We start from the raw sequence: 22079 nt of genomic DNA, 5'->3' as shown, positions 1-22079 counted from the left end.
TGGCACAGATAGTTGTGTGGGATTCTGGGAAATCTTTCTTCAGGAAGGCCTGGGACTGGAAATCAGAGGTCCTGTTATTTTGGAAGAAGGGCAGAAAGGTATTGGTGGGCGGAATGCAATCTCTTCCACCGTGGACTAAACTTGCTATATCTTTGCAAAAAAATTTTCTCATAATGGTGATAGGCCCATTATCATTAACTAAACGTTAACGAGATACCCAAAGTAAGGTCTTAGAGTAAATCTTGTAGAATGTTAGCGTTGGAAGAAACCCTTGGGAGTGAGTTTTTTATGTTTCCTGTGAGAACCCTGAGGGCCTGGGAGGGGTGGTTTCTTATCCAAGGTCAAGTGGATAGCAGCTGGCCTGGCTGGAGGTAGATCCCAGGTCCCCTTTGCTCTCCACCTGCTGTGTCTTCCCACTCTGCACTGCTGAGGGTCTCCGGTGGGCCTCGGTCTTCAGAATGAGTCACACAGAATTGCACTGCTGACTGACGGCTCAACGGGAGGTCACTCCACATTCCACAATAATGGAGATATTAGGGCTTATGAGATGTGCCTGGGCCCGGAATCAGGCATATAAGATGCAAAATTAGAGCCCAGGAAGCTTCTGGCCTTCAGGACCTAAACTGTACCCTTCTCTCCGGGACTGAGCAGAGGCCATGTGAGCTCAGGCGGCGGGAATGCAGCAGGTGTGAGAGAGCAGTGAGTCACATTCTGCTGGAAGTAAGCAGTGAAAAGTGTCATCTTAGGCCAAAGCAGCCATTCACTTTACCCATTTGAATCCCATCTTTCCAGTTAGCTATGAAAGTCATGGGAGACTTTTCTTAGAACGGCTCTTGGAGCCAGGGTCCCAGCAGGAAGCACACTTTACCCCAGATGTTTCAGAGGAAGAAACCTTAAGGAAGGGTCTCCTTACAGAGGCAGGGTAAGGGGAACAGACTAGACCAGCAAGCTACCCCTGTGGTGGAAGGGACCGGGGAGGGAGCAGTGTCACAGAAGCTGCAACCTTTTCTGAGGGCAGTGCTGGGACACAGCACCAAAGCAGGGAAGAATTGCCTGCCTCTCTTTTTCCTCTTCCCTCTGGCCTGCCAGTCTCCTCCTGGTTGACTCAAGGAGAAGCCAGAGGGAAATAGAGAATGTAGTCACAGGCTCAGCCTTCCTGGGCAGAGTGGAACAGAGAGGGTGGAGAGTGAGTATAAAAAGAATAACTTTGCCGAAACCGGTTTGGCTCAGTGGATAGAGCGGCAGTATGTGGACTGGAAGGTCCCAGGTTCGATTCTGGTCAAGGGCATGTACCTTGGTTGTGGGCACATCCCCGGTAGGGGGCGTGCAGGAGGCAGCTGGTTGATGTTCCTCTCCCATCGATGTTTCTAACTCTTTATCCCTCTCCCTTCCTCTCTGTGAAAAATCAATAAAATATATTAAAAAAAAAAAAAGAATGTGTTGCCATCTGCATTGAGAATTTAAAAAAAAGAATAACTTTAATCATAGCATAGGCCTTGCCACACATATTCATTTACATGGATGAAACATGTTTAGTATCTTTACAACATACATTAGTAAATGGCCAACGTGTGGCACCTTCAATGCCACTCCTCCATGCCAATACCAGACCTGGCTATTGATCATGGCTTTCTTACCTACGGGGCCAAGAAGTGCTCCCAGAAACATCACCAAGTTAGTGGGGTTGGCACATGAGAGGAAACCTATTTGGAGCTATAAGACTTAAATAGGCTTGCAAGTATGGCCTATTGCTCATGCCAATCTGGTGGATAACCTTTTTTTTTTTTTTTTTTCTTGTTAAATTAGCTGAGTAGGTATTTCTTAAGCTAAGGAAGTCCTGTTTGGAAGCCAGGCTGTGACGTGCTCTGAAATGTGTTGGTGCAGCAATATTGTGATATAGATGAAGAGTCAAGTTGGGAGGCCATCTCTGCCTTGAGCAAGGTGGCCACCAGGCAGACCTCCTTGGGCCATCTGTAAAACAGAATGATGCCAGCCAAGGTGGAAGTCAGGGCTGGGGTTCTCTTGAGGTGGAATCAGTTTTCAGAGCTGAGTTGCAATGTCATACCCATCTGTGTGTGGTGCTCTCCTAGGTCCTGATTGACCTTTAGTTTCTCAGGCCCTCTGTTTCTGGTGTGTACTCTTGGACACCAAGTTCAGACTTCAAGTGGTTTTGGGTACAACATCCTTAGCTGGGACCAATGGGCAAAGGGTTATGGATGTTGCCAGCATGGGGGCATAGCTGGTAGATAGTTCCCAACTCATTTGCCATTCATATCAATTTGTGCTAGCACTCAGTAGCACTGTGTTGAGATGGATTTGAAGGCTGTGTCCAGGTTCAGTGGACAGCAGGGCCATGATCCCTTAGGGATATCTGCCCTGGGGGACAGGGCTAAGGGGAGCACATGGCTGTCCATAATTACCATCCCTGCTGTAGGGGAAGAATGCTGCTTTAGAGGAGCAGACATGGTTTCTTTGTGTGATATTTTGAACAAGTCCCTTAGCCTTCTTGGACCTCAATTTCCTCAAGTGAAAAATAAGGACATTGCTTAGATGACTTTTAAATTCTCTCCATCTTAGAAATCCCATGATTTGCCGAAGCTGGTTTGGCTCAATGGATAGAGCATTGGCCTGCAGACTGAAAGGCCCCAGGTTCGATTCTAGTCAAGGGCATGTACCTTGGTTGTGGGCACATCCCCAGTGGGGGGTGTGCAGGAGGCAGCTGATGGATGTTTCTCTCTCATTGATGTTTCTAACTCTCTATCCCTCTACCTTCCTCTCTGTAAAAAAAAAAACCAATAAAATGTATGTTTTTAAAAAAGAAAAAAGAAATCCCATGATTCAAATTAGTTTTTTTTTTTTTTAAGTATTCAAGGTAAAACATGCAACAAATCTGTTTGATCCAATTAAAATATTTCCAGCTCCCCACTCCAATCTGCCCGATGCTTGAGTGATCACGCTGTCTATCCGGTGAAGGCCATTTCCCGGGCTGGAGCAGCTGGAGACCTTGGAGACAGAAGGCCTCCCATACTAAACAGATTCTCCTCTTTAATCTCAACGGAAAGATCCAGGAGGCGTGATTCACATCTCCCCCATTTCCTCTCCTCCGTACTCTGCCAGCCTGAACCTCTCCCCTCCTGCTCTGCAAATGCGCCTGAATGCGGAGTTCTGAAATTTAGGTTTATGGTTTCAAAGTTCATGGTCCTGAGGATAAACAAAAAAACTATTGTGGTCGCAGGGAGCGGTGGACCCCATTAACACCACCCCATGAATATTTATGGCGTGAAACTACAAAAGAACATAGAGGCCATATTGTATTTCCTAGAACTTTCTTTCCATGGGGTCCTTTCTCTGTGGGGTCACTTTAATGTAAGCTTTGCTTATTTAGTTGCACACTTTAAGCCGATTAACTTTTTACTAAAAAAAAAAAAAAAAAAAAAAAAAAAAAAAAAAAAAAGAACCCCTCCCTGTTTGTTTGTACATACACTCCCTTCACACAGATTCACAGAAAACTGCTTGAAACCTGTTAAATCCCTCTGCTGGAAACTTGAAGGGAACTCAGTGTGTCTCTGGGTAGGATTTCCCTGTGACTCTCCAGGCCTCGGGCCCCTCCACCCCACCTCAGCCTGTTTCCTGAGAGGAATGCCAGTGGTTCCGATACTCCATATTTAGCTCCTCCAATAATCTCAGCTTATCTCTAGGTGGCTATCTCCTGGAACATTAGCGAGGTCCTTCCTGAGTGGCCTGTTATTGGGGTGGACAAGCAGCAGGCCCTGGGTGGGCACTCTGCCCATCACTCACAGAAATGGTGAGGAGCCGCAGAGACCTCAGAGACCCTGGGCTCCGCTGCCCTCCACGCTGCCGTGTGGATGAGGTGCCCGGCCACGGGGCGGGGCGTGAATGGAACGTGCCTATTTCTGGGCCCTGTCCCCAGAGATTCTGATTTCATAAATCTGAGTTGAGGCCTGGGGATCTTCATATCAGCAGCCTCCTCAGACACTCTAATACAAGTGGTGTGTGGACCGTGCTTGAAAAACACGGCAGCTGTCGCATGGAGCGCATGGAGAAAGGGCAGCAAAAGAAAAGTCGCCGGCCCAGTGTTAACACGCCCTCCAAGCTCCCTCTTCCCCGGGACAGGCAATGCCTGTGGGGCCATACTGCTTTAACTGGGCTGTTCGGGTTCCAGCAGCAGCTCTTCCATGCAGCATTTGTGATCAGGCCTGTAAGTGCAAAGCTGTTTGAGAAATAAAGCACCTGTAAGCCCAAGGTGTGAGTGTCCACATGAAAATCAGGAAATGGCCCAAGTGGTGGAGGTGGAATGAGGGGAGATGAATACCTGCCGGAGGTCACTCCCATGGGATAAATCCAGGTCTCTGTTGGTTATGGAGTGAGCCCTCTCCCTTTCTGTCTCTAAAAAAAAAAAATCAATAAAAAATATTTTTGAGAGATATGATGCAAAATAAAATAACCCCTTCAACAAACAAACAAAAAACCCTTATCTTTCTTGTAGGATCATGTAAACATAGCTAATGGCAACCAAAGTATGAAGTTAACATTCTTTTTAAAAAATATATATTTTATTGATTTTTTACAGAGAGGAAGGGAGAGAAGGTTAGAAACATCGATGAGAGAGAATCATCGATCAGCTGCCTCTTGCACACACCCTACTGGGGATGTGCCCACAACCAAGGTACATGCCCTTGACCGGAATCGAACCTGGGACCTTTCAGTCCGCAGGCCGACGCTCTATCCACTGAGCCAAACCGGTTTCGGCTGAAGTTAACATTCTGACTTCCAATGTCTTCATTTAAAGCCATAAGCTCATTTAGCTCACCTTGTGCCTACCAAGCTGATGCAGGCAATAGTATTGGCAAATACTTCATCGCTGCATAAGTGCAGATCACTTCCTTCCAGCCTGTAGTAACAGTTTCCTTGACACCCACTGGGTGTATATTTGTTATAGTAGTATACCACTTTTTAAAAATATATATATTTTATTGACTTTTCACAGAGAGGAAGGGAGAGAGATAGAGTGTCAGAAACATCGATGAGAGAGAAACATCGATCAGCTGCCTCCTGCACCTCCCCCCCACCCCCCCTCCCTGGGGATGTGCCCGCAACCAAGATACATGCCCTTGACCGGAATTGAACCTGGGACCCTCCAGTCCGCAGGCCGATGCTCTATCCACTGAGCCAAACCGGTCTTTGCAGTATATCCCTTTTGATAACAATTTCTGTATTAGTCAGGATGAGGAGGTTATGCTCCAGTAACAAATAGCCCCCATTCTCAAATGCTTATCATAAATAAAAGTTTTTATTGGGAAAAAGGGGACGTGTAATACTTTCAACAATGACTATTTTTTTTAAAAAAAGTTTTTATATTTTTCATTCATGCTACTTATTAGCCACCCCACTGCTCCACACGATCTTTCCTCCAGAACCCAGAATGATAGAGTTGCCCCCATCTGGAACATTGCTTGTCTTCTAGAAAAGGGAAAAGAGGACACGGAGAATCATGTAGTGGCTCTCCAAGCTTCCTCCCGGGCTTAATTAGTCAGAGTAGGTAAAGCGGCTCATCTGACATCAGTGCAGCAGGGAAGTATAACCCTCCCCCAGGGAAGGACAGCAAATAGTGTGAACAATAGTGTTATTTATCACATTATGGTTTTTCAAGTATATCCCAAGGACTCTGAAGAAGAGAGAAACAGCTGTCCTTGCTGTGGTGGTTTTGCCCAAAGTTGCCTACAGCTAGAGAAAGACAGGTGACCTTTCAAAACGCCTTACAGACGTAGGCCTTTGATTTTTAAGACAGTTTGCTTTAATGCACAGAATTATTATTTGTCTTTCCTTCTTCCCTACCAGCCCTATGTCAGGATAAAATTGGATTGGCTGGGCTGTCTTTTCTAGGTTTTGCTACCCAACACCTGATGCCTTCTGGGGCATTAGTAAATCCATTTCTTGACCTCCAGCTTAAATTGACCTACTTGTGTTTTTGTTTTCTTATCCTCCCAGCTGTCTTTTGGGGAGACATTGCCCTGGATGAAGAAGACCTGAAGTTGTTTCATATTGACAAGACCCAAGACTGGATCAAACAGTCAGGGGAGAGAACGGGACATGGAACAGGTGAGTACTGTGTGGTCGCCCTGCCCTGCCTCAGAAGGCGGGTCAGGGACCCACCAGGGGTAGATGTGGACCACAGGTCATCAGTGTTTGACCCGTCAGGCCAGTGCCCACTTGTCTGTGGAGAAGCAGAGGCTGTGCAGCTGGAGACACCATGTGTGCTGAGCCTGCTAAGAAAATCTCATCTGCCTGTTCAGACTTGACTCAGTGGGTTCAGACCTGAGCTCAGCGTAGGTTCTCAGGACTCTGGCCTCAGAGTCCAGCACTCCCAACTGGAGAGAGTTCAGGATGGGATGCATTTAAGGCCTGTGTGACGCTAGTGGTGAGCACTGGCAATGTTTGCCCATGGCTGACATGTGGCTGACAACCCAGGCAGAAGTTCCCTGGGGCTGGGAAACACGGGTGGCTTCAGACTTGGGTTTCTGTCTTCCACTCTCCCTTCTGGCCTCCCTCTCAGGGTGAATAGTAATGGGACTGATCTTCTGAGTGCTCCCTACCTCCCAGCCCTTTTTGCTCAGATACCCAGCTTGGTGGAATCAACTTCCCAGAAGCAGCCTACGGGGCTGAACTGTGGGGCTGATGGGCTGGTGTGGCTGATGATGGCGTATGTGGTGACAAAAACTCAGACCAGCCTGATGCTACACTGTCTCTGCTACCCAAGACCCCCTGAGACCCTTTCCTGCCACCCTCTTTTCGTTTTTTCTCAAGTCTTTTAGAAATTATTGTAGTAAGAGCACAACATGAGATTTACTCTCTTAATAAATCTTAAGTGTACAAACAGTATTAGAAACTTTATTTTTCACAGCAACATACACAACCTTAATTGAGCTCTAACAGAAGAAAGCATCTTTTCATAACTCTACCACTCCAACTGGCATAGTCTTACCCAGGTTCTTACCTGGAGGTCTAGAGAGGTTGACACGATTGTAATCTTTGTGTAGTTAAAATTACGTTTAACTTTTTTTTTTGCATTTCTTAAAAATAGTGAATTTCATATATCCCAAGCATACAATATAATGAGCTTTTACATACATCCATGTAACCACCACCCAGACCGAGGTATGGAACATTTCCTGAACCCCTTATGACCCTTCCCACCAGTATCCACCCCACAGGAGCCACTAGTCTGACCTCTATGCTGCAGATTCTTTTTACCTGCATAAAGGGATCAGTAGCATGTGTAGTTTGTGTTTCTTTTTCACTCAGCTTTATGCTGTGACATTCCCCCACATGGTGGAGTGAAGCAGTAGTTGGTTCTTTCATTGTCGTGTGGTAGTCTGTTGTATGAAGGTACCCTAGTGCAGCGTTTTTCAACCGCTGTTCCGCGGCACACTAGTGTGCCGCGAGATGTTGCCTGGTGTGCCGTAGGTGCAGACAAGACAAGAATTTTATAATTTTTCACTATTTTGTTTACTTAATATTTCATAATAAAGTAATTATAAAATACTTTCTTTGTGTTTATTTGATTCCTATTCAAGAGAATTACTTTATATATAGTCAATATAGGCACAGAGTTAAATTTTTTAACATTTTCTAATGGTGGTGTGCCTCGTGATTTTTTTCATGAAACAAGTGTGCCTTTGCCCAAAAAAGGTTGAAAAACACTGCCCTAGTGTATGCGTCCTTCTGTTCACAGACATCTGGACAGTTCAGTTTTCAGCTATGATAAATAAAACTGCTGCTGGCATTTCTGGATGTGTCTTTTGGTGGACACAAGCCCTCACTTTTACTGGGCACAGACCCAGGAGCAGAATTGTTGGGTCAAAGATGCTGCATACATTAACCCTGGATAGCGACTGTCCCGACAGATTTCCAAAGCGGTTGTACCAGTTCACACTCTGCATGGGTACATATTGATTTGGAAAGCAGGAGGGGTGACCATGTAGGATCCAGTGAGTCTTGGTCTTTCCGGCTCGGGGACCTGCCTCACTCCCTGGGCCAGTACAGCAGCCAGTTGACATCCATCACCATCATGGAATGCTCAGGGTGGCCCCTATCAGTGTCCCATAGGCTGTTCCTGGGGAACCTGCCACGGGACAGCATAGGGGCCCAGGCTTGGCGAATGTGAGATACCTCAGAGAGGAGCTGGAGTAGCTAGCTCCCATGCCAGCTGCATTCCCAGCTGTCCGGGAGGTTGCCTGGGATTGCTGCAGTAAAGGGCAGCCTAGCCACCCTGCCTTCACCTCCTGCATAGCACTACCTTAGCAGTTTTCACCCGTTTTCCATTTCATAAACTAGTTACTCAAGTTCTGTGACACACCAAAAGTTTTATTATATTTTTTGTTGACCCAACAACAACAAAAAATTGGTGTAATTTTGATTCATTTACACTGGACGGCTGTTGTCATTTTTTTTTTTTTTTTACTTGACAATATGAGGGAAAAGAGGTTAGTGCCCCTGACCAAGTAGTCAGGCATTGCATGTTTTAAAACTCTTGCGGCACACTGGTTGGAAATCGCTGCCCTAGCCCAATGCCGACATAGTCAACCTTATGGTCTAAGAACCCGAGAGCCTGACTTCTCTTTTCTTCTCCCCCGTGAGCTGAGAGAGGGCAGAGCCTATGTCTTATTAAGCTTTGGACCCCCCGAAGCTCCCTGCACCTAGAAGGTACTGGCCAACATGGGCGGAGGAGGGAGAAGGGGCAGGTGGACAGAACCATCTCCCAGGGGCCTAAGAGATGAAGAGCTCCAGGAGGGCTTTGCTTCCAGAAGGGTGGTAAAAGCATGGCCACAGTCACAGACTGCCTGGGTTTGAATCCTTGAGCTGGGCCTTGGTTTCTTCATTTGTCAAATGAGACCATAATGTTCTGAGGACAAAAGGAAAGAACATGTGTGGAATGCTTAGCATGGTGTCTGGCACATAATAAATGCTCAATAATATAAATAAATAATTCTCGTGGGAGCTGCCAGAGGAAGAGGCAGCAGCGTTGTGGATGTACAGGGGCGAGGAGGCAAGAGTGCGTTCTTGAGGGACAGAGAGTCCGGCGTGCATTTTACGCGCAGTGAGAAGAATGGGAGTTCTGGGCAGGCATTGGCCAGGCTGCTCTCTGAATGGGCCCCTTGAATGAACATTGCAGAGTTTCCTAAAGCTGCTAATCGGATTAGCTGTGTAGTGAAGGAAGTACTTAGCGGGACACACACACAGACACCCCTCTCCCCCTCCCCCTACCCCCCCCCCCCCCCCCCCCCGCGTCCTCTTCGAAGTGATGGTGCAGATCCTGGCAGCCCCGCTGCTGAGCTCCGACACCTCTCCTCTCGCCACACAGACGGGGAGGAAAGGCCAGGTTGATGTTTGGGTCTTTTTTGCATGTTTGTCTCTTCCCTAGTGGTAGAGTCCAGGAAGACCGTGTTGAGCACGCCCATCTTTGCAAATGTCTGGAAACCTGGGGAGGAAATTTCATCCTGCAGTTACCGGTACGCCATCCGGATAAATGGATCTGATTTCTTGACCTCTGTAATGAGGACTCTGAAAGGGGAAACGGTTTTAATTACTTATTGGCTCTGGTGGAAGCTGATGTTTCCCGCCTTGTCTATTCTGAGCCGTTGGGCCATGTCCATCTCTATTTAGGAAACCAACCTTGCTCTAAACCCTCATTTCCTAAACTCCTGCCATCAGTTTTCGGGCGTCCGCATAAGGCCAACTGTGTGGGCATCCAAGTTCAAAATAACACATTGGCAGGAGAGAGCCCTAGATATACGTTTGGATAACTTCCCTCCCCTCTCTGGGCCTCGTCTCTGAGTGATGAGGCCCCTTCCTCTGGCAGACCCTTTTTGCTCCTAGAGTTCCTCTTCCTATTCTAGTTATGGCTTAGAGTGGCACAGGTTACCAGCACTTGGTCTCAGTGTTCCCATCTGAATAGAGGCTAATGCATACCCATAAGATACCCACGTGTCCCACACAGGTTCTAGGCTCAGCCTTTCAAGGTTTGAGGGTCTAAAAAAGACCCAACATGTCTCTGCTCTTGACACATTGTTTTAAAATTAAATTTATTGGGGGTGACATCTATCTATCTATCTATCTATCTATCTATCTATCTATCTAAAAGCCCAAATGACCGTTATGCCCGGTCCACCAGTAACCAGTTGACTGGTCATTATGATGTGCACTGACCACCAGGGGGCATACGCTCAATGCAGGAGCTGCCCCCTGGTGGTCAGTGTGCTCCCACAGCCAACCTCCTGTGGCTGACTAACCTCCTGAGGTCCCTCCCCCAAGCCAGTTGGCCCCATCCCAATTGGGACTGGGCAAGATGGCCCTATCTGCCCTGATTGCTGGCCAGGCCGAGGGACCCCCCCATCCGTGCACAAATTCATATACCAGGCCTATAGTGGGGTAATAAAATTGTATAGGTTTCAAGTGTACATTTCTATGATACATCACCACTAACCCTGTCCCCCTGAGCTGTGAAGACTTGGTCTCCCACCCCTACCTTTGAGAGGTGATGGTAAAAGACAAGGATGAATTCCATGTCCTGATGAGGCTGCACCTCCTTCTGCCCTCTGTTACCTCGGTGGGCCATTCAGTGTGTGCCTTGTCCTGTCCACCAGACTGCCAACCGCTGTGACTTGTCCTTGTTTGGTCTTGGCCCTCCCTCTGTCGTTCCAGCCTCAGGCAGGGCACATACATGGTGCCAGACAGAGACACTTGTGAATTGTGAATGGGGCCATGCGCCTCAGAAGTGTCTGGCGGCCTCCTTGCTTCCCTGCCCCTCTATGTCCTGAGAGGCCAGTTAGGGGTCGGACTCTTTGTTTGAATGTGTGATGCCTCAGAACCCAGCCTGGAATGGACAGCAATGAAAGAAAGGCTCATGCTCAGGGGTGGTGCCCTGGGGCCGGGCAAGCCCAGGTCTGAAGGGAGCGTCTGGAAAGGGCATTTTTTGGCCAGGTGGTTACTAGCTTACCTTTACCGGGCCCTTTGTACAGATCCCTGGATGGAACTGTGGTCCTTAGGAATGCTGGCATTCCTGCTCGCCCCTCCAGGGCTCCTTTCCCACCTGTGGAGGGGCCCTCAGCTGACGACTTTGTTTCACCCTTGCCCCACCCACGTTGCTTTGGCTCCCATGGTTTAGAACTTGATCTTATGCTGAACTCCTACTGTATGGTGCCCTACGCTCTCCCCTTGTACCCTGTCCACATCTCTGCTGGCCTCTGACACCAACTTCATGATTAGAGTCTCTTTCCTTCCTTCAAGTAACGAATGCTAATTGGGGACTTCTGTACTCAGCACCAAGGATACAGCATTATACATTTTTCTTCTGCCATTGAGGTGATGGAGTTTTAATGATGGGCTTGATAGTGGTCAAGCTTTGAGAGTACCAGAGGAATGGGGCAGGCTGGAGGGGTGGGACCTGGGATCAAATGCTCCCACTGGTTGGGGAACCACCAACCTCTCAGAGGAGGTGTGGACAATAGGCAGAACTCATTCTTGGAGAGAAGTCCCAGCTGACCAAGTGACAGCTGTCATCCAGGCAGGGTTGGTGTTGGAGGCCAGCCTAGGGCACAGGGCCTGATGGAAGGCAGAGCAGGGCCATGGGGAAGCAGCAATGTTCACGTGAGTCCAGAGACCCTGGCAAATGCATCCGAGAGGCCTTGCCTAGAACTCACAGAAAGTTCCAGTTCTGACCAAGAGCTTAGAAGAACAAGGTACGGACCCCTGGTTCTTTTGGGAAGAGGGTATGAGGGAGAATAGCATACTAGAAGCTTGGCCTGAGAAAATAAGATGGGGATAAGCACCAGAAATTGAGCAGAACCCCACAGGTCAAAATCGGGGTCAAAGATGTGCTGCTGAAATCCTCAAGTGTTGATCCCAATTTTTTTCAACTCCCCCAACTGAGCACAGGGCCGGGTGAGCCCACAGCAGCAGTGGGCAGCTGGGAGACAAGTGGGAAGGGCCTAGAAGTCATTCCGCCCATAAAGTTTTCAATTTAGTAAGATGATTTGAGATGATAAAGAGGCATCTGATAAAGTGCACATCTGTTCGTTGGGAAGGAAAAAAAGAATGCAACATAAGGATTCTATCATCTCATTCCCTGGGGCCTCATTCAGAGGCTGACTTATACCTTGGACGGAAGCCAGAGTTCATTGTGAACTTGAAGTGTTGGGAAAAGAAAATTCACCTTTTGGTTGATTTTTATTGTGACTACGTTGGTCAGAAGTTGGAGAAACTGGGCTGGGTGTCCACTTGGAGCCACAGTGGGGGCCGAGAGCCAGGTCGGGGCGGGACAGTGACCACCTGTGGGCATCCATCCATCCAGAGAGCCCTTCTCCCAGGCCTCCTCATGGGCCCTGGATTTGGGAGCCAGAGTCAAAATGGAGAGATTAGTTTGAGAAACCAGGACAAACAAGAGCTTAGGACCTGACATTCTAGACACATTTCCTTCAGTTCCAAGGTACAGAATGCCACTCCGAATAGCTAAACTAAAATAGTTTATTTAGAAATATATTCTCATGACCATCCATCGAAGACAAGCAGAAGAGCTGGCCTCTTGGGGATTGGGCTGGAAATTGGAGAGAAAGGAACAAGGCTGGCTTCTCTTCTCAGGGGCCATGGAGTGTCTTGTTTTTGCTTTGCCTCAGCTTTTTGCACCTGACCCATCATGGCCACCATGCCCAAGTCTATATCATGATCCCTCAATTCGAGGTCCCCCACTGAATGTCTGTAGTACCTACTATGTCTATAGTACCTACTGACGTAAGGGTACCGTGGCAGTCCCAAGAGTGGAGAGGTATCCAAGGAAATGAGTATAAAATGAGCTGATCAGAGGGCTGACAACAGAGCCACCAGGAGGAAAGGGGAGCAAAGCAGGTGGTGGGTCTGTGCCTTTGTCCAAGAGGACGTGAGCGCTGGGCATGGGCATGACTGAGGATCTGATCTTTGCCTCTCGGTTTTGGCCAACAAGAGGATTGTGCCTCCCCTCCCCAAGCACCACGTTTTGGTTCTTCTTAATCTGATTCTATTTTTATTCTCCTTTAACTATGTATGTTTTTATTTATTTATTTGTTGAATGGTAGTCTGTTTCCTGTACTTAAAGTAAATGGTAATTGATTTCTAAAGCAAAATGAAATGAAATAAACCATGCTTAAAGTCTTGCTATTCATGCAGCCCTCCAATCAGTCATTCTGCATTAATGACCTAGACATGAAAAACAATCCCCACCTTGACTTAAGAGAATCTGTAGTGGTTCCTTTTTGACAAGATGAAGGATGATCTAGCCAACAAGTGATCACGTCCTAACATTTTTGAACGCAGCATTTGTAGTTTTCTTAAAGCTATGCCCCTTTGCTCTGTGTTTCTTGGCCTCTTTGAGATGTTTGCATTTTGTTACCACTGGGAATGGACCTTTGCTTCAAATGCATTTACTACTCAAGTATTTTCTTATTGGGCACAATAGTCATTTTTGGACAAAACTAGTGCCACAAACCTTTTAGAATTACCCACGATATGGCAGACATTGGCACTTTACCTTATGGGACCTCCGTTTCCTTATCTGTAAAATAGAAGCTTGGATTCTAGGCTTCCTGAGGGCCAAGAATGAGTCTTCTTAGTTCTTTTGCCAAAGATAAGCCAGGATGGGGACTCACTGCTGCGTGGGGTCTGCTGCACGCATGTCTGATTGGACAACAGTAGTTCCAGGCTCCTCCTCCATTGAACCTCGTGGAACGTTAGAACGGTCTGCCCCAATTGCATCTAACCTGAGACCTTCCAAAGACCCTCCAGCGGGGTCCCGCAGGTGTTGGCAAAAATGTGGTTGTAGCCTCCCTTTGTCTTCTCTTAGTAATAAACAACAGTGGGCTGAAGAGAGGAGGTTAAGAAAGGTCAGCCTGCCTCCCACAGCAGAGCCACGTGCGGGATGGAGACACTGCACACCCATGACAAGTGAGCTGGACTGGGAGAGCCAGTGACGCAGCTTGAGGGGTGGCAGGTGGCCCTGCTGGGATGAGTTTGGCTGAGGCTCCCCTCCGCCATCATGCTAACCTGTGGCTGGTGTATAGGACAAAGTCACGTATCTCCTGAGGCTGTTTACATGACATCTGCAGGTCATTATTTCTGTGGTTTCCAAGGAAGTCCAGAGAGAGAAGGTTATGATGGTGGTGGAGTTGCCAGTGGAATCTCATCCGGAGCTCTGGTCATCTTATTTCTCCTTGGTGTCCTTCAGTGAGCCTGTATGCCCCAAGCAGTGAGAGAAGAACCCCATCTGGCCTTGACATGGAACCTCTGATCTTTACCCAGCCCCTGTCCTGCTCCTACTGCCTCTTGCTTTCTGCTCCCCAGGCTCTCCGTTACCCTCAAGCCTTCCCTGCGACTTGGCTGCCATTGCCCAGGGAATTCCTTCCCTCCCTGACATTGGCACCCTCTAGAAGCACGACTTTTCCATTTACTCTGCAGCCTAAAGGTCCTAAGGGGTCAGCCCGGGAGCCAAATCTGGTCTGCAGATGGGTTTTCGCTTGTTTTGTAGTGCTTAAAGAATCTTAATTTACTGCCAACATTTAAAAATCAGGTTTCTCATAAATATCCAGAATCTTGGCTTCTCTGGGAAAATTGGAAGATCTGGCCATGTGGGTCCAGCAACCCCACATGGTAACAATCAACGGAGCTGCATGATGATGGGTTGAAATCGGGAGGAGCAGGTGCTCTGCCGTTTGCCACAGACCCCACTACTCCCTATCCACCTCCCCCACCCAACCTCTTTCACTCTGATGTGTTACATGCCTAACCTCCCAATCGTAGGCATTTGAGTTTGCATATGGGGCCACTGAGGAAGAGACACCATCCTTGGACCCCCGTTCAGGTCCCATGACACTGGCCAGGGCCACTTCTCCCATCTCCTTTAAGGGGGGAGGATCCTAGAGCTTCAGCTGTTGCCTGGTAGGCTGGAAAAGGTCCCTTCCTCTGGAACATCTTTTCTTCTTTTCCATGAACTTTCAGTCTCTGGCACCTGCTTGCAACACAGCAGGTCATGTCTCAGGCCCTGGATGATACATGGGAAAAACACAGAGAAGTCATACAGGACACTCGTGTCTTGCAGGGGGTGATTGGCATGTGTGTTGGCATCAGACCAGTTTCTTTCTGGCCCAGTGAACCAGTGGGTTAGAACCATTAACGGGTACTAACCACTCTGAAACAAAGAGCCCATTACAGTTCACTAGCGTTTGCCATCACCCAAAAAACATTAGTTACCTTAGCCTCTGGTTACCTGTACTAGCTCTTAAAGGTGAAGCCATTGCTCCACACTTCTTGAACAAAGCTGAATTCTGTCCTGAAACGTCAGAGACGGGCCATGAAGCTTCGTGCTGTTCTTTCTGCTTCTCTCCTCTAGTTCTCTGGAGAGGGCTTGGGTTGGCCTTTTCCTTTCTTTGATTTCCTGAGTTCTAGCCCACTGTTTCTATGGGGTTTGCCCTTTGAGATATTCGTACATCTTTATTGGTCTTTTGGCATCGGTGCAAAGGCCACATGATAAAATTCTTCTAGGAAGACACACATGTGCTTTATGCCTCATTAAACCTTCATTTCCTCATCTGTAAAATGGAGATGATAATAATAATAATACCTTACCCCACACAGGTGCAGTGAGAATTAGCTGACATGACATATGCAAGCATTCACCAATTCAATTCAGTCCAATTAAAATGGATGTATTTGTTAACATCTGCTGTGAACACTACACGGTAGAGATAGAGAGGTGTTGTCTCAGTCCTTGAGGAGTTGTGTTGTGGTGACCACAGATTGGTTTACAAATAATTGTAGTGTGGGCACGGTATGACTAGGGCTAGGAGCTCCTTGAGAGTGGGAATGCTGTCTGGTCTGTGTTTCCATCCCTGGCACCTGGTGCAGTGCCTGGCACAGAGAGGTGCCCCATAGAAGCTTGTTGAATGAAGGAATGAATGAACACGAGGGACATGAGGATGAAGCAGAGAGGAGGGGGATGGCTTCATGCAAGAGGGTGAACTTAGAATTTGAGTCATGATTGCATTAAACCCATAGCTTTGTTTGGGGAAAACTGACCTAAAGAGTAATCATTAGTAAGATTATGGCTACCATGTGCCAGGCACCGTTTGAGGTGCGCTCACAAACTGAAAAGTCAAGAGTCTTATTATGTCAATTTTTATGGATGAGGAAACTAAAGCTTAAAGAAATTAAATATCTTGACAAAGACCACTTAGATAGAAAAAGCTGTGCAAAGGCTGGGCAAATTGTTTCCCTTCTGTGTTCTATTCCTGCCTGACACCTTCCCACCTCCACTTGTTGTGACCTCTCATGTTCTTCAATGCCACTTCCAGGAAGCCCGCCTGGACTTCCAGGTTGGAAGTGGGATTTCCTTCATCTGATTTGCTCTCACTGTTCTTTGTGCCTCATGGCTCCTGGTGGGTGGGTTAGTGTCTGGTTCACAGCTGTGTCTCCCACACAGTCTAGCTGCATATTGTGGAATTAACATGATTCAAGGCAGGTGGTGAGAGCTATCCAAGGAAATCCAATAGTTCTGAGCTCAGCGGGAAGTGAAGGGGCCAATCAGCTCCACTTTCCCGGGGATAAGAGGATGACTACACATAATCTAGTCATTCGAGTCTTGAAGTATATCTTTAGTTAACTTTAAATAGTCATTTGATATCTCAGATTGTTATGGGTGAGCACTGTTTGGAACCAGGTTTATGGAAATCCATGCCTGGGTACAGTGGATGCTTTTCTCCCACTGACTGCCATTGACTTTCAATGGATTCTCAGCCTAAACTTGGTTTTGGTAAGTCTATTTTAAGGATAACTTGAACTTTTTACTTGAATTGTGATGCTTCAGGTATAAAATGTCTTGTCTCTGTGGCTTATTGTTTCACCCCAATCTGCTCCTTCAGACTTCAGAACAGTTTTAGAGTCAACAGTGATAATCTATAATAATAAAAGCATAATATGCTAATTAGACCAGCCTGACCTTCGAGACGAAGCAGGGCTGCAAGGGCCCAGGCAGCCGCCTCAGCGATGGGGGCTGAGCCTCTTGCATGAATTTCGTGCATCAGGCCTCTAGTAATAATACAAATAGCTAACTCAATGAGTGCTGATTACGGGCCATTGTTCTATACCTTGAATGTATAGCTCTTAATTGGCTTAAGAACCCTAAGAGGTGAAGACCCTTAACCCCATTTTATGGATGAGAAAACCCAAACACAGAGAGGGTAAGTGCCAAGGTGTGGACTCCGTATTTTTCTCTTCCCATGGCCAGAACAGAAAAAAAAAAAAAAAAAAAAGATTGGACCACAACTTTCCATCTGTGTAAACACAACTATGTTTCTTTCCCATCGGCTAAAGGTTACCCCAGCAACCGTGTGTGCGCGCGCTCTCACACACTACCAACTGCAGAGCACATGTTTTTAGACATAGTGTATGCTGTAATCTAGTTCTTCTTTTTTGAAAATCTTTTTGCTTCCTGATTTAAAAAATAATATATTGAATAAAATTTGGAAATTTTGGTATATGGGAAAATAAAATGAATCCAAAATCACCAACCAGAGATAATCACAATGGGCATTGTGGGTATTTCTATTCAATGTTTTTCCTTTTTTCTCTTGTTTTTGTAGATGTTTTTTTTAAAAACATGGGTTCAGGCTCGATTCTATTGGAATCATACTGGGTACTACTTCTTAACCTGTTTTGTTTACTGATACTATGACCATGTTTCCCATTTAGGAATCTTTCTTAAACAGTTTGAAAGGTTACACAGTGTTCCATTATATCATAATTCATCTTACCACTCCCCTGTTGGGTGTGGTTGTTACGGTCTTTGTCATAAAAAAATGTTGAGATGAACATCCGTTGTCTTCATTGCCAATCAATCCCTTAATACAAAAACTTAGAAGTCATGTTCTTGGGTCACAATCAGTTTTGAAAGACTTTGGTACATCTTGCTCAATTACCCCATCACATGTTATCAATTTATATTGCTCCTCCACCAGCAGTGTATAAGGATTCCCGTTTTGTTACACACTCGCCGATATTAAGTCACTTCATTGGCAGAAACTGGCAAACATATTTTAACTCATTTCCCCTTCCCTTCTGTAGCATTTGAAATTTGGCATAGATATAACAATTACTTGGCACCGAATTACTTAGGATTTACACATTGATTACTGTCGTGGTTGCCTAGTGTGTTCCTGAATCAATCTGTTTAACTGTTATATCATTCCCCTCCCCCAATGGGTAACTGAAACCTCGGCTGAGCCTGTATGATTTGCAAGTAGTTTTCTGACCGAAGCGTACAGATATTTCATTCATTGACCTAGCCTGGAATGCTCTCTCAGACCACAGGTATAAGGTTGAGGGCCAGGGGTTGATGAGCATGGATTCTGGAGTCAGAAGGGCCCACCTTAGAATGCAAGGTTAGTCTTTTACCAGCTGGATGACCTTGGACAACTTAGTCATGGGCCCCAGTTTTATCTTCTATAAGAGAGGAACCATACTTACTCATGGGGTTGCTGTGCATTTACATCTGACCAAAGGGCATGGCAAATGGAGGCTGCTTAAGACATGCTTGTGAGGACGAGATTGTAGCAGCTGGTGTGGCTCAGTCAGCCCTAGCTCCAGCCATATCAGACTCATTTTCTTTCTTTAGGACTTTTTATTTGTTTCTCCCCCTTCCCCCCTAGAATACTCTTCCCAAATGAATGTCCCCCTTTCATCATTCAGGTCTCCGTTCTGAGCTCACACCAGCCATTGCTCTCTCAAAAGCTCTGTTTTAATTTCTTCAACGTGCTTAATCCCTCCATGAAATGATCTGTTTGTTGTTGATTTTCATTCCCTCCATGGAACCGTGAAGGCACCAGGAAGGTAAGCCCTGCCTGTTCTGCCTTAAGGAACCCAACACAGTGCTGTCCAAAGGAGGCCCTCAGCCAATATGTATTGGATGAATGGACTGGTAATAAAACAGTTTTTACGATCTTTACTGGAGATTACTTTTTCTTTTTCATAGACTAAAGCATAGCAGTTTCATGCTAGATTTACCTCTGATGGGTCAGGGCTGTACATATTAAAAAGTCAATGTTAACCTAAAAATAAAAAGTCTGAATGAGAAGCAACCAATGTTTATTTGAGATCAAAGAATTGTAATCTGGGAAGAACAGATTCAGGCAAAAACCCAAATAGTGTCTCTCTTTCCCACCCCCCCCCCCACCCCGCCCCAATACAGGAGAGGGGCTCAGGGTTCTATGGGGAAAGGAGATGGGATACGTTATTTCATTGGTGCTGGATAAGGTGAGATTAGATTTGAGCCTCACAGACTGGCTTACGATTTGGTCATCTGGAAGAAGGCTAGATTGGTACTTCATCGATTGGTTTGATTATTGGTGAAGTCCAGCTGCATCAGTCCTTACAAACAAGATATTCTCATCCCAACTGAGTTCTTGGAATGCTGGAAGTTTTGTCCAGTTTGGAAGATGAGGAAAAGGAAGATGTGCAGGGTAGTTCCTCTGAAATGGCTGCTCCTGCACTGCTTTAACATGGCTCCACTCCTGTCATCGTCGTTCACGTCAGAAAACGTGAGTGGGAAGGTTGCCCAGGCAAGGTTACATTAGCATGCAATGTATACTACTGGCTTTGACACCAGACAGATATGGAAAGAATCTCAGCCTTCCTACCCAATGGCTCTGTGTCCCCAGTGATATTGTAACTGCTGAGAGCCGCAGTTACCCTGCAGGTAAAATGGGGATATACCCACCTGAGGGGCGGGGGCTTGAGAGAGAGCAGGCTTAACTAGATAACAAATGTGTTGTACCTGCAACTAATCAGCACTTAAAATGTTAACTTATCCTCGTGTTTAAGAAAGCCAGAACCCAAGTAGTGTTTGGCTCTAAGAGTGAGGGGTAGAGGGAATAATTAACATAATGTTTTGTTTATTAATTACCACATTAAGACTATGAACTCGTAGCCACTATTGTTCAAATGAACAAGACTGAGGTGTGGAACCAGGCTCTGCCCTAGATGGCTTTGGATATACATAGTTAACATTTCATTAATGACGGCTGAGGGGCGGTGTGTGTACATCAACGGCTCATATGATGCATCTAATTAAGCCACTTTTTTGTTCGAAGCAGAAGAAAATTGGGCTTTCCCAAAGAAAAGCAGCTTGCTCCCAAAGTTGCTAACAGATTGCTTCTTAATTGAACTTGGGGAGGTGAATTATATGGTGAATTAGAAAAAAAGAACAACTCTGAATTTAGTGAATTGTCCCATAAAGGAAACTGTGGGATTGAATTGCAAATGCTGGAGAGAAACACTGCAGCCCGGCCCCCAGGCCTGAGGGCCGCTGACCTCCGCTGTGTCCCAGCGAGAGCCTGAACAGGCCCGGGGCTCTCTTTTCAAGGCCTGGAGGGCATTCTTTCCCAGAGACCAGCTGTAAGCCTGGGTTTCTTATGCAAAGGAGATGTTTGAATAAACCCCTGTGACTAATGAAATCTACAAGATCTTTGCATATCCTCTGACTGAAGAGGTAATTAACCAAAGATCAAATATAAGGGTATATATGCTTTATTTTTCCAAATATTTTTCTCTTGAAATCCCATCCAAGGAAAACAACATATCCCCACACTCTGAGTCCCGCCCCCATGGCCCCGGAATCTTTGTCTGCATCAGGCTGTATTTCTCTGTTCCTCGTTCTGTGTGCCTAGTGCCGGAGTTTTAGCCACAGCCACACCTGTTTTTAGTGAAACAGAGCAACACTGTTCGCACGCGCGTGTAGACTTGAGAAATGACTTTTCTTAGCCTTGGATGTCTGTCTCCAGTCCCACATCTTCCACTCCTGGTGAGCTTGGAAGGAGAGAGGTTGGTTGTAAGAAAATAATCCTGAGATGGGGCTTCCTCTGACAGGATTCTCTGAGTATTAAATCTCAGCCTTGGCTGCGTTTTAGTATCGCCTGGGAGCTTTAAAAAAATCCCAAGGCCCAGGGCAGTTAAACAAGAACCTCTGGGGACCCAGGCATCAGTGTTTTTCTAAAAAGCTTCCCAGGTGATCCTAAAGTGCAGCCAAGGCTGAGAACCATCGCTACGAGAATATCTGCTTTCCTCCCTCCAAAACGGATCAAGACAAAAATTTTCCATCAATTCCTCTGCGATAAAAATGACTGAGTTCTCTTTTCAAGCAACTGCCATCCATCCCTCTGTCCCTCCGTTTGTTTGTCTGTCCATTTATGCATCCCATATTTTATTGAGTGTCTGCTCTGTGCCAGACACAGTGCTGGCTGTTTGTGTTGGGACAAAACAAAGTCAATGTCTTCAAAATGCTAAAAATTAGAAACCAGACTGGGAGGTGGGTGAATAGGAAGTCACAATCCCCTGTGATGAGGGATGTAAATCCAGGGGGTGATAGGGCACGGAGGTGCTCCTCTAACCTCCGAGGGTCAACGGGGCAGCTTCCCAGAGGAAGTGGTATCCAGGCTGACACTTGAAGGGCCAGTAGATGTTGGGCAGGTGAAGAGGTGGGAATGGCCCAGGCAGGCGCATCACTAAGAGAGAAGTGGAAATCCACGCACGTGCTGTAAATAGCCAAGGAGGGCCAAGCAGAGGATGGGAGTGGGAATGTGGCAGGAAGCCCCGAAGCACAGGTGGAGGAGGCCAGTGAGCCCAGATCACGGGGCCTCGGTGGTTATGTTAGGAGTTGGAACTCATCCCAAGAGCAGTAGGGAGCCTGGCGAGGGTTTTCATCAGGGGAGTGGCCAGACCACATGAACTCTAAGTAGATTCCAGGCTCAGCTGTACTGGAACATGAGATGTGAGCTTCTGAGAAAGCCCTTCTAAGAAAAGACAGAGCCTTCCGTCTCTTGCAGGTAAGGATGACAGATGAGGGATCTGTGCCCATGGCCTCAACCTCATCACTGACATTGGATGCCCCCCCACAGACCCTGAAAATGCCACGGGTCCCTTGGGAGTAACCAGCCTCTCCCAGGCACCCCTTGTTTTTTGCGGGGAGGAGGCTGAGGAGAAGGAGT

The 22079-nt window shown here is 46.8% G+C and overlaps 1 protein-coding gene across 1 annotated transcript in view; it reads left to right on the top strand.

Annotated features, from left to right (window-relative positions):
- TLL2 (tolloid like 2) overlaps positions 1-22079 on the top strand; it is a 91931-nt gene that overhangs the window by 11412 nt on the left and 58440 nt on the right. Inside the window, exon 2 of the mRNA XM_084903539.1 lies at positions 6010-6120. Coding sequence (XP_084759665.1) covers positions 6010-6120 — 111 coding nt within the window. The remainder of the gene's footprint in view (positions 1-6009; positions 6121-22079) is intronic.

The sequence above is a fragment of the Pipistrellus hanaki genome (assembly GCF_964339955.1).
Source record: "Pipistrellus hanaki genome assembly, chromosome: 14".
In the NCBI taxonomy this organism is placed as follows: Eukaryota; Metazoa; Chordata; class Mammalia; order Chiroptera; family Vespertilionidae; genus Pipistrellus; species Pipistrellus hanaki.
The sequence above is the reverse complement of the archived record's forward strand: the minus strand, read 5'-3'. Positions and strand labels throughout refer to the sequence as shown.